Genomic DNA, 12,639 nt, shown 5'->3' with positions numbered 1-12,639 from the left:
AGTGCTGAAACTCCTAAAGCATCTCTGTGCTTTGTTTACAGTGCATGTCTGCCCGTTTAACGGCCTCTTTGTGACTGAAAATAAATCCAGTTTTATATTAAGTCTTTAAATATTTTTAAGATGAATTATTAAAGTGTTAAGAAAATGGTTTTTACTTGAATTATTTGTAAATTTCTCTCAACAGATGGACGACCTCAGTGGGAGGTAGAAGGGAAAATAATTAGGGAAAAGTGTCAAGGGGTGAGAAACGATTTTTCTTACTTCAGAAAGCTTATTTTTTTTAAATGCGAAAATAAGACATTTTCATTGTTGTTCTGAAATTTAGGCTTCATTTATTAAACTAAGTAGATCACTGGCTAATTCAGACAGACAATTGGAGACTTCTAAATTGTCTTAACACTATAAAGTAGCCATTAAGAGGATGCTTTGAAGGAACTGGAAATAGCATGCTTGTTGTCAAAGCAATGACAAAAGAACTTGAAAATCAAAAAGCAGAAACTTAAGATCATTTTGCTAATGTGACAAATTACTTCCAGTGCATACAAATTTTTTTTAAAAACTTAATGATCCAAAATGCAATCCTTTAACTGCTAGAAGGTTTTTTTTGTGCTCTGGCAGATAAGCAAAGCATCCTTTAGATGATATGTCTATTTAATTAAAGCATTATTCTCAGAGTACTTGTGTTTAAAAGAGGATAATTTTATCCAAGTTAAAGTTTGCTTATAGTACTGTTTTACTGTTAATGTGCATAAACATGAAGTTTGCCAATTTCAAGATATTAGTGTGCTTTAGTTTTACCATAAATGTTTCAGTTTTTCTGTAATTAATAGTTTCATTTGCATTTAATATGTAAAACTTTTTTTATTGCCTTTCCTGTAGGCAAACATCATACTTGAAGTTCCTCCATACCATAACAAAACCATCACAGCTGCAGTTCAGGTGCAGTTTTATCTCTGCAATGGCAAGAGGAAAAAAAGCCAATCTCAACGTTTTACTTACAGACCAGGTATCAAATGAAAAATACAAAAGTTGCATTTTTTTTATTTTGTTTTTTAAAGTGACATACAAATATACCTCAGTCTTGTCCCTTTAACAGGTACATAGGGTTAGCTTTGAACTGTTTGTAAAACAGTTACTAAAGCTTGTCTAATTAAAAAGCTGAAATATAGAGTAATAAGCTCCAGTACAATGACTGCAGCCAGTTATTTCTTCATTACAGTTTCTACACAATAATTTTTGCTTTCTAATTTCTTTGAGAATTATGATGAACCTCAGAAGCTGCTCTTTTTAAATACCCCTGGCAATGACACCTTATATAGTGAGATCATAGAAGAACAGATTTGTGCATTTTTTTCCACTCTCAAATGTCAAAAAAATTAAAAAAAAACAGGTTTAGATAGAAGGAAGATCAAAGTATTTTTTCCCCCACTCTGGATACATTGCAGCTTACTGAGACAACTCAGCTTGTAACTTAGCCAGAAGTGAAACCAGGACATGTGAACTGCAGATGTAGTAAAACAGTCTATTCCCTCCCACCTGGTGTGAGGAAGAGCTTACACCAGACATGGAGTGCCTGCTCCTGTCCTGCCCCTTGCTTCATTTCACAGCTGTGTGCCCATTTGGAGCAGTCACAATTCCCAAGGTTCCAGTGGTGGTGGGGACCCTTTGTGCTGCTTGGAGCACTTGAAGTCAGATATCTGAAGGAGTCTTTAAAGTCAGATAAGGATATTAATATAAACTTCTTAAAACTTCTGTATATGCTGACAAAGCCAACTTCCATTAGTTAACATAATTTAAAATAAGCTGTGCTCACTTGTGCTCTAAAATTACCTACTTTTTAAATTTAGGCAGTGTTACTGGGGTGTCTGGTACGCCAAGTACACATTAACTGTGTTATCAGATTTCTGTGGTATTTGTCAACTGTTTTTCAGGAATATCAGCTCCTAAGATAGTTACATATCTATATTGTTGTTTGAAATATCTCCATTTAAATTATTTAAATGGTGGAATGAAATAATGACAGTTACTACTTAAATAAGAAGCAAGCTGAATTGTAACTGCAGCTGTTATTACAAAAGCACTTAAAACACTCTATATGTATTACAGTTCATTTGACTGTAATATTTAGTTAACTGTATTTTATAAAGTAGTAAATGAGCATTTTAAGTGTCAGAATTTTTCTACTAGTACTTAAGATCAGCGTCTTGTCGTGAGCCTCCCAGTAGTTTAAAAAAGAAAAACCTTTAATAAACCTGTAACTGAAAGAATGTCAGTTTGTAACTTATAAGAACAGTTGTTGCCATCACTGAAATTGAGTTGCTGTAATTGAACATGGTGCACTACTCAAACTAGCGTGCCTATTGCTAAAGTTCAGCTGTCCTTGTGATCAGAGGGAAGGAAAGCCTGAGGCCTGCTAAAAATTTCCTTCACCATTCCCTGGTGCGTGATACTGACCTCACATCTGCCTATTTTCAGTGGAGCCCAGCAGCAGCTCCTCCCCTCTGGTGACAAGGACATACTTTAGATGAACTGGACTTTCTCTGGCTGGGTTACAAATGTCTTTAAAAACCTACGTTGCATAGAAGGGGAGATACTTGGATACCTGCTGAGAGAGTTTTTCTGGCTTTGCAGATGTAGAAACAAAGGTGAAAGCAGAGCAGAAGAAGGGAAACAATGACACTAACAGTGCTATTGTGGTTGTTAAACAGCAGTTGGTGTGTATTTGTCACAGGGTACAGACGGGCTGGAGTTGTAAAACCCTTTTGCTTTTTCTAGTTATAATGAAGCAAGAGCACAGAGATGAGGTGGATCTGTCTGCTGTTCCGTCCCTGGCCCTGCCGCACGCGGGCAGCGTGCAGGGCCTGCACTCGATGCGACCCCAGCTGCCTTCTCCAGAGCAGGGGCACCCCCATGACAGCTTGCTGTCCACATCACCCAGGAGCCTCGTGTGTCCCGTCCAGCCCCCCTACACGGCCATGGTGACCTCGGCAGTGCCACACCTGCCACATATGCAGGGTAGAAACCTCAGTCCAAGCGAAGAGTGTCATGTTTTGCCTCCTGCTGTGGTTCAGTCTTTTCAGGTAACATCAGCACCTCCTGTGAGGCCTTCTTACCAGCCTATGCAGTCTAACGATGTGTACAATGGACAGCCTGGTCTTCCCATGAACTCTGCCTCCAGCCAAGGATTTGATGCGATTTCGTTTCCGCAGGACACGGCCGTACCTCACTTGATAAATCTCAGCTGCCAAGCTCTACCACCAGTGCAGTTCCATTCTTCAAACGCAGGTTCTGTGTCAGCATCAAGTCCAGCGGGACACCCTCTGGCACACGCAGCTCATTCGGGACAGTCGTCTGCTCACCTGCCCTCGCTGGGGTACCACTGCCCGGGCAGCGGGCAGGGCTCCGTCCCCTCTGCCCTCAGCCGCTCCCTCGGCCCGGCTTCTCCCCAGCTGCAGCAGGTCCCGTACCATTCTCCAAACCCAGCGGCCGCTTCTTCCCCATCCCCGACGGCTTCCCACCCGCTGGGCCACTCGCCGCTGTCCGGCCCCTCTTCCCCGCAGCTCCAGCCTCTGCCTTACCAATCCCCGAGCTCAGGACCCGCCCCGTCGCCGCCGCCCGGGAGCCGCTCGGGGCAGCACTCGCCGCAGGCCGCCAGCCCCGCGCTGGCAGCGCTGGGCACGGTGTCACCCCTGGGGCCCCACCCCGTGTGTGACTCATCTCCCTTTGCACCCGAGGGGGCCGCTGTCCACATCAAACCGGAGCCTGAAGACCGGGAACTGAATTTTCAAACCATAGGACTACAAGACATCACACTAGATGATGGTAAGTGGATATAATACTGCAATACTGGGGTTATAGTGGACATTAAACTACAAAGTGGGTGTGGGAGGGTTGTTTTGTTTAGAACACGGTGCTCTTCACAGAAGGAAATTTATATCATCAGTATGAAGTCATATTTTTGTGTCCAAAGCAACAACTTGTTTAAAACTAATTATATTGGCTGTTAATTTGTAGTTACACAATTCAGGCATTTTAGTCTGATTTGCCCTCAGATTTTGGTTTTGTTGTAAAACAAGGCTTGAGGATCAACTCCTGCACATTGACACCTTGTATTCAAGAAAGTCATTTGAAGTATGTTCTGATTGTTTCATTGATATGTTTCAGTGAAAACTATAATACCATACCTAAGTTGCATAGATGTAATTTGGAGTCTTGTTTATTGGAGTTGTCCCAGTTTTGAAGGGCAGGCTGGTGTTTTGACAATCTATCACATGTGTTTTGGCACTGTCTTGGTCTCCTCACAGATATTCTGTAGATACCTGTCATCATTCAGCACCTCTGCTCACAGTGGCTGTTTGCTTTCTCCACTCTGGCTACCTTTTTGAGAAGTTCACTTGTTTAACATAAGCAGAACAAAGACATAATGCTAAAGGCCAGACTATGAAGGACTGTATTGTCAATATTTGGACAATTTTTAAATTTATTTCTTAATTAAATATTTATTTTCCAACCAAGTGAAAAAAGAAGAATATCAGATCCTAAGCATCATATTATTTGAGATGTAGATGCAAAGGAATTTAAAAGAAATATCAAAATGTCATGCTGATAAAGACTGGAAGAACAGAAGACCTGGCCTTAAAAGTTGTGTACAATGGATGAAGGGAAGAGACACAAACAGTGTCTCTTTTCCAAAGTAGCCTTAAATGTTGTGGTTTGGGGTTTTTTAACCATCCCTGGTAATTACTTAATTGCATCAGCAGTATAATACAGACCTAAGTGTAGGCCATCTGTTAAGTGTCGTGTCAGCCCCAGCTTCTTGCATAAATGGAGCTTTGCTATTGTTACCTCCAGACAGTACTAATAAAACTTAGTTAGAAATGCCTTTAAAGTCATGGCACAGTAGGAAGAAAACAAGAGAAACCAATCTAGTTGAGCTTTCAGTTCAATGGCCACCTTAATTAAACAAAGCTCTCTTTTTAGAAACACTGTTTATCAATCAACTTAAGTTTATTTAGAAAGGAAGGAAGAGACTGATTCTGTCAAGGACTTGCTGAGGGGAGAAAAGCAAGGCTTTATGAAACAGCACACAGCAAAAAAAAATAGCATTTTATACTTCTATACAGAGGAGAGAGAAAGAAATGTTTCAAGAAGTGTCAGGTTAGAAACTACTTCTCTCATCCTTCTCTCCACACCCACAAAAAAAAAAAAAAAGATAAAGTAGAAACAAATCAGATAAAACTAAATACTCTAGTTAGATTGTTCACAAAGTAAGCAGAAGTGTTTAGCACTTATGAGCATCTTGGCAGTATGCACAGTAAAAAGAAAACTTTTTCTCTGTGTCTCAACTATTTGTTGCTTTTTGATACTATTTCCTTTGCTTAGGCTGAAAGTACTGCCTAGTTCCTGTGCTGACAAAGCCGTGGAACACAAGGAGAGAAGCTGTCAGAGCACCACTTGCTGATGGTTCAGAGTACAGTGAACATGGCAGTCAAATGGCCACAGCTTAACTAACTTCTTTTTTTTAAATGATTGTTGTAGAAAAATTAAAGAAGTTCTGATACCTGCTGATTAAACATACTTCATATATGGAAAATTGACCGTGGATTTAAATGCTGAACTTGCCCTTGGCAGCAGCACTGGGTTTGTGAGCAGATTCCTGCCTTTCCCTTCCATGTTGGCTCCATGTGATGATTTCCTGGGGGTTGGGTTTGGGGCTTGTTTGCATTTCTAGTCTGCAAATACTAATCAGATGTCGAGCATGAAACCTGCTGTTCCAAAAGTCTGGAAGGGCACAGTGACAAGAAGCAAAGCTGCTCAGTTCTCTCAGTGTGAGTGGATACTTCCTCTGCTTAATCAGCTTTAAGGGGAAAAAAAACCCCATGTTTACACATGAACACTTTTTTTAATAATTTATCTAACATATTACTCTGGTTTAAAAAAAAAATCTAAAATTTCTTTTTATGTATAATTGAATTTTAGTTTCTGTACAAATAGAGCCAGGCAAAAATAGCAAATAGGCTATTCTGCAATAATGTTATAACAATTAAAGAAAAAACTCCAAACATAATTACATACATAAAATGAGTGTGTTGATACAATATGTTCTCTGAGCTAATACATCAAACCTGAAAGCTCTACTTAGTTGGAAAATAGATTTTTGAGGGTAACCAATTAAGGCAAATAAACCTCTCAAAATAAAACACTAAGGCAAAGCCAGTTGAAAATTCTTTAAATCATGTCTGGATTACTGGCCTTAAATATTTAAATCAGTAGTCTTAAACAAAAAACACTGAGAGCATAAATTATGTTCCTTCTTTTAAGTAATGTACACTGTTTCACAATTAAAATTATATTATTTCTTTGCCAAAAAAATAAAATATTTCAAGAAATATTTTACAAAATTTCAGTGTACTATGGAAGTGCTATCCCATGATAAATTAATCCCAGAATAACTGTGTAGTTTGACAGTATCTGATTTAAAATTCTTACAAACAAAATCCCAACAAAAAAATCCACAAAACTGGGAAACCCCCACCTCCAGGTGTGGCAGTGTGGATAATAGTTACATAAATTCGTTTAAGTAAGACCCCTAGAATTGACTTCCTGCCTCTTCAGCCAATACTGAGGTTTTTTCTTAAAAATATACCAAAACACTTCCAAATCACTACATAATACAGAGCTACAAAGCTGCTACATCCATCAGTGCTCAAGCCAAGAGCATCTGGATTACCCTCAACCCAACATCTCCTGGAAAGTGTAACACATTTGCAGCTTCCCTGCAAAGTCCAAGGTGTTTGCCAGTGACCAGATGGAGAATCTTTCACAATTTTGTTTATTCCTTTGCCCTTTACCTGGGCTCTGTTCAGACTGAGGACAGTTACACAATGCAAAGGCAGATCCTGCCCAAGTGTCTGCACAAAGGATTCTTCTTTCCTTTTTCCCCCCATACTGAACTCTGTGTGACTCTTCATTGTCTTGTTTTTCAGGAGGACCTTGTTGATGTCCTTAGACTTTTCTAGTCTTCATATTTTATTTTTTACTTTCATGTTTTGTTTCCCCTCTTCCCATCCTTGCATCCTACAGGGAACACCTTCTAGTTCACTTGTAACAAGGGATCAAAATGCATGAGGTCACACAGATAAAAAATTCAAATTACGTTATAAAATATATTTGAAACAGCACAATTTCAAAGTAGGATTGTATGCTACTACTAAAAAGGTATTCTGAAAAAGTTCCCTTTTCTTCTTAGATTTTTGCAGTAGTCAGGCTGCAGAAGCTCAGAAACTTTTGGGCTGGAATTAAGTTAAAGCAGCTTTGTGCACTTTTATTCATTAACAAGTCAGCCCTCTGGAGAACACCTCAGGTTAACATTTCCCTGGATAGACAGTGTAATGTTCAGGGCAGTAAATGTTCAGTGTAATGTAAACAAGGCAGCTGAAGTGACTGGAAATATGCAGCTGGTCATTTCTGGCCTTTCCCATCTCCATCATCCATACTGGGCTCTGCTGCACACCCATCTAATAAAGTTTTCTTCCCCATTTGAAGAAAAGTTACTTAAAGTTAGTCTGGTTATATGATGAGGCCTAATTAATTTCCACCCCCTCAGTTTTTAAAAAGTGCTCCTAATGTAGTGGCTTACCTATTCCCACTGTCAAGTTTTAGGTTTAAAACTGTTCCAATACTGTTGATCTCAAATTTAATCTTTTGTGGTTTGCAGTTTGGAAGGGAGTTTACCTTGGATTTCATGGCTTTCTACAGTGATGAGATTTCTAACATGTACACCTGCATTTAACCATTTCTAAGGTGGTGTTTGGCTGTATTCAGCAAACCAGGATGACCTTCTACTAATCCTCTTACATTTTGTTACTCATTGCATCTCCATTACATAAAGCTGGAGATTAGAAAATCCAGTGTGTGCCTTTACTATAAATCATAACTAGAAATCCCCTAAGCACTTTGTGTATATAAAGCAATAAGGCTGCTTTGTCAGACATATTCCATGTAGAACTCTAAGCCATTAGCATTCATTCATTTTAACAGTTCTGTGATAACTCTCTATCTGATAAATTATCTTGCTGGGAAGCTCCTATTATTCTGATCATAGCTAGAAGACTTGTACATCTTTGCAGGCAGCTTTTTTTTAGCTTCAGCTAAATTTCTGAATAATCAGACTGGTGAGAAATATAAAAATATTGGAGAGGGACTATACTTTGTATTTCTATCTTTATTTAAAACTTGTTCATTAACAGCTCAGTGTTAATTAAGGCAGTGTCCTGCCATTGGAGGTCTGCAGAAAGCACAGAAAGTTCTGAATGCTGGAGTCTGGTGTAGAGTGGAGGAGAGCAGCTCAAACTTGAGATGTACATCTCAAATCCAAGGTGTTTTATTGTCTCCTGAGTACAGAGCAAAGTGTTGCACTTTGCAGTGTGGCCAGGACTGACTCTGACCTTCACTGTGCTTGGAACTCTCAGAACAATCCTGCACTGAAAGGCATTCTGAAAATAATACCAGTAGGAACTGTTTAGCAAAGTTATGTTCAAAGTCCTTCTTTCTTAGCATTCTGATTATTAAATCTGTGTTGACATGTGCTATCCATGCAGTAAAAAGCAGTTCTGCAATGAGATGTTGAGGTGATAAGGCAGAACCTGAAATGTATCGAAAGATAATGGAAATCTACTTTGAGAAATGTGTGTTATGAACAAAATAAAGATCCAGACTGAGCAGTAGTTTAAAAGCTGAAGGGTGGAGCAGTGAGCAAAGGGGAAATGTTTTGCATCAGGGGTTGTCAGAAGTTAAAGGATCCTTTGGCCATATCTTCTAGGGGATTCACTCACTGTGTCCATAAAATCTGTGTCAGCCAGGCATCCATTGAGGAGACTAGTTACAGATTTCTAGTGTGTAAAAATGTCAGCTAAATCCTCAGGTGTCTATGGCCACCTCTTCCTGTGAGAGCCACAGGACATCTCATAACTAGTGCAAAGTAAACTCAACTGGCTCACCCTTCAAAAAGATTCCCATTCAGGAATCAGAAGAGGCTAGAGACTTCTTCCATCAGTGCAGGTGGCACTTCTGCACCAAAATGTAGCTGCTGGCCATTGCCAGCAGAACTGGAAGGAGCTCAGCACACCTTGTGACCCTGGGAAAAAATCCACACAGACCTTTCAGCACCACTTTCCACTGCCTGGCCCATGTGTCCTCTAGAGCCAAGGCTTGTGCTGAATTCTGTGTCAGACTCAGCTCTCTCTTGTGTGAGAGAGAAGGTAAACATTACTGCAATGGGTTGGTTTCACCAGAATACAGAAATGCAGAGTGTGACAACAATAGCCAAGCCCATGAGCAGGGTATTTGTTAGTGTAACAGCTGGTGCTGTGATCCTGCAGGCACATTTAGTTTTTCTGTACAGCTATAGATATAATATGCACAGGAAAATGATACTCCAACATTCCATACAGTTAATTGAAAAAAATAAAAAAAAAAAAAGTAGTACTGCTTCGCAAAGTTGGCATTAAACCTGAAGTTACTAAAAGCAAGCCTGGCCTGTGGCTTGTGATGGTGTCTTGCAAGGCAGCTCACCATGTCTGTGGTAGTTTGCCACAGCAGCCATGGTGACATGTGCCTCGTTTGGTCTCAGCTGGCTGCTCCAGCACAGATGACTGAGGGTTAATTGCAGCTTGGCAGCTTCCTCTTTTTTGTTAGGGAGAGTTGACACTTGCTGGTCATGTGGAGTCAAAACCAGGCTAAATATACTGCACTGAGCAATGTGACGTAATTGCAGGGATTCTTCACATAAATTCAACTGCTAGAGTTCTGTCTGGAGCTGACAGAAGAAGGTGTGTGTCCCAGTAAATCTGTGCTGCAGTCTGCCCATAATTCTCCTTAAGGTTTGCTGATCCTTGCTCCCTCTGTCAGGAGAGCAACTCACTCACCTGCCCTCTAAAACACACAATTTGTATCAAACTTCTTCTTGTGATGCATATTAAAAAAACTCCACTCTGTGCTACTCACTGAAGCAGCACAGCAGACAATCATGCATTCTAGAATATTTTGGGAGATTTGCTTTTCTAAAACCGGTACATCTAGATTATGTCCCACAGCCCACATATCCTGCTTCAGTTCAGCAGCAGTAAAGGATACACAAGCTAAACTTTTAATCAGATAGTACTACAAAAACAGGAAATTAATTGACTCCCGTAGGAAGAGATCCTGAAAACCAAATAGGATGACTCCAGGAGCAATTTGGTCTGCCTGTATCCATAACAGAACTCTAATTTTAAGTTGACTTCCTGCTTTGACCCAAACCAGGTGCTGATAATTGAGGGTTTAAAGCTTTTCTTAATCTTTCTTTCCTTAAAGAGTGAGTCAGGACAATGAGGTCTTTCAAAAAAGTACAAATTTTTGATCAGTTAAACAGATCTACCAGGTGTCATTTTTCTTGATTTTTGTTTCAACTTCCTAGTTTTCATTTTGGCTTTATATTCTTTGTTACAGAATGCATTTTAGGAGTGCTTAAGGTAGTAAAAAGCTTTCTCAAATGTTTAGGATATTACAAAGTACTAAGGTATTTTTAATGTATATTTTTCGGGTATCTCAAGTTCTGTCTAATGTGTGTGTGTAGAACAAAATCTTTATGCTGTATCACACAGTTGAAAAGGCTGTTGCTTTATGTCCCACGTTTCCCAAACAAGAAGCAGTGTGTGCCCAAAGGCAGTGCATGCTCTGTTCCAGAAGGGGCTGGCTGGAGATGTTGTGTGTGCTGTGCATGGCACAATTTGTCAGGGATTGATAAAAGCAAACACTCACCACTGTCAGCAGCTTTGGTAGTGCACACAAAAACCTCAGGATCTTGCTAAGTATGAAACTAATTAGAAAAATTGCTCGGAAACATAGTTCCCTGCCACAGTGATATATAATCCTTACTGTATAAGCTGTGCTGTCTTTATGAAGCAGAGGCTGTTGCTTTATGAGCTAATGAACTGTTCTCTCTGGAGGCTTTTTGTCAGTGTTTGTTGTCTGCTCTTTTGAAAGTTTCACCTTTCTAAAGAGGGTTGTTGACACAGTTAATTTGTTTCATCATGATGCAGTTTCCTCCCCATCTCCCTGGATTCATTAGATCTATATTTAAATATCACTTTCTTGCTGTTTCTATCATAATTGATGGGGAAAAATGATATTTTCTTATCTCCTATTATTTGACAAGAGTTTCTCCTTAATGTATCTTTCCCTTCACAATGGCAGCGGACATTTTCATTGGAACCCAGATAATGCTTTCCACTTCCCATTTAAACACATGTAACTTTACACTTTGAACAATTAAGCATAAGAAGTCACCCAAAGAGGTAATTTGAGCTGCTTGAATTTCAGAAGGAAGTAAGAGTAGATTCCTTTGTTCTCCCAGGAGTCATCCCTAATCAGGGCTTAGAAAAACAAGTGTGTGCCTCTATCCAGAAGGCACAAATTAGCAAGGGTCCAGAGTAATTGTGTTAAAGCCTAGTTGACTAAACTTGCAACCCTGTCTTGGGCAGGAAAAAAACCTGAATCCAACCCTGTTGTAAGCTCTGCATAGCCACTAATCACAACTGAATAAAGACAGACTTGTTGGTTAAAATAAAGCACACACTATTTGACATTGATTTCTCCTCTAGGAAAAGCAGTTCCATGAAATGCAGCTCTGCACTAGCTGCAGGGTTTCTCAGGTGGGCCAGGTCTGAGGGAGCCAAGATAATTTGGTGTTCTGCCTGGAGCTGTGGTGGCCCTGGTGCAGAGCCATGCCTTGGGCAGGGTGTGCAGGACAGCTGAGAGCAGCCACAGCTCCCTGTGCTTGGGGGAGAGGGAAAATGGTACCAAAGGTTTTGTTTACTGAGACTTTTGCCTACCCTGGAGTTGCTGTCAAAGGCCACAGGTACTTCTAATTTGAGCACAGTAAGTAAAGCATATTGAGAAAACTGAAGGAAGAATGTTCTAAACACAAATGCTAAAATCAAATTTAAGTAGTATAAATACATGATGATACAACTAGGCAGACATCCAGAAAATTAACCATTACCTTTATGAATGGCTGCTGAATGAAAAGTAACTATACAAGTAAATATACAAGATAAGTGATACTGTTTTTAATAGACACTCTGATAACTTATAAATAGTTACATATGTCACATACGTAGTGTTTGTGAATGAAATGGGGTATTTAAATTTAGTGCTATTAAAGAAGAAAAATGAAAATCACTTCCTGGTTGAGTGAACTGTAACTTCTTGGTTTAGTCCAGTCAGTAGTTATGTCTGTCTTCTTCTCTGACACAGACAGTTTTATCTCTGACCTGGAATACCAGCCATCAGGTTCAACAGAGAAATGGACTCAACATTCAGCACTCATGTCCAACTCCTATGTGGAAAATCTAGAGGGTGAGTCTGCTTACTGAAATGCTTCAATGTTTGAAATTGGAGCACAAAGGAAAGGGGAAAGTGTTATAAGAGTTTTAAGAGCTGCAAGTGTAAAGCACTGTTTAATACTGAAGTACTGCTATAACTGGACACCTATATATTCTGAAATAGTTGGAAATTTAGCATTTGTGAACCAGGTGTACACTCATTTAGTAAAAACCTCCACTCAAAGTGTACAGAGCTGCCACAGAACTTCCTGAG

General features: G+C 39.7%; 1 protein-coding gene across 1 annotated transcript in view; it reads left to right on the top strand.

Annotated features, from left to right (window-relative positions):
* The window catches only part of NFATC3 (nuclear factor of activated T cells 3), a gene marked incomplete at its 3' end in the record, with an annotated part of 51,775 nt that extends 39,379 nt beyond the window's left edge, over positions 1 to 12,396 (top strand). The window contains 5 exon segments of the mRNA XM_079316555.1: positions 185 to 240; positions 880 to 1,006; positions 2,776 to 3,822; positions 12,298 to 12,364; positions 12,366 to 12,396. Coding sequence (XP_079172681.1) covers positions 185 to 240; positions 880 to 1,006; positions 2,776 to 3,822; positions 12,298 to 12,364; positions 12,366 to 12,396 — 1,328 coding nt within the window.
* Positions 12,397 to 12,639: the final 243 nt, after the last annotated feature.

This window comes from Erithacus rubecula, assembly GCF_903797595.1.
Source record: "Erithacus rubecula genome assembly, chromosome: 12".
Taxonomy (NCBI): domain Eukaryota; kingdom Metazoa; phylum Chordata; class Aves; order Passeriformes; family Muscicapidae; genus Erithacus; species Erithacus rubecula.
This window is presented reverse-complemented; position numbering and strand designations above follow the sequence as displayed.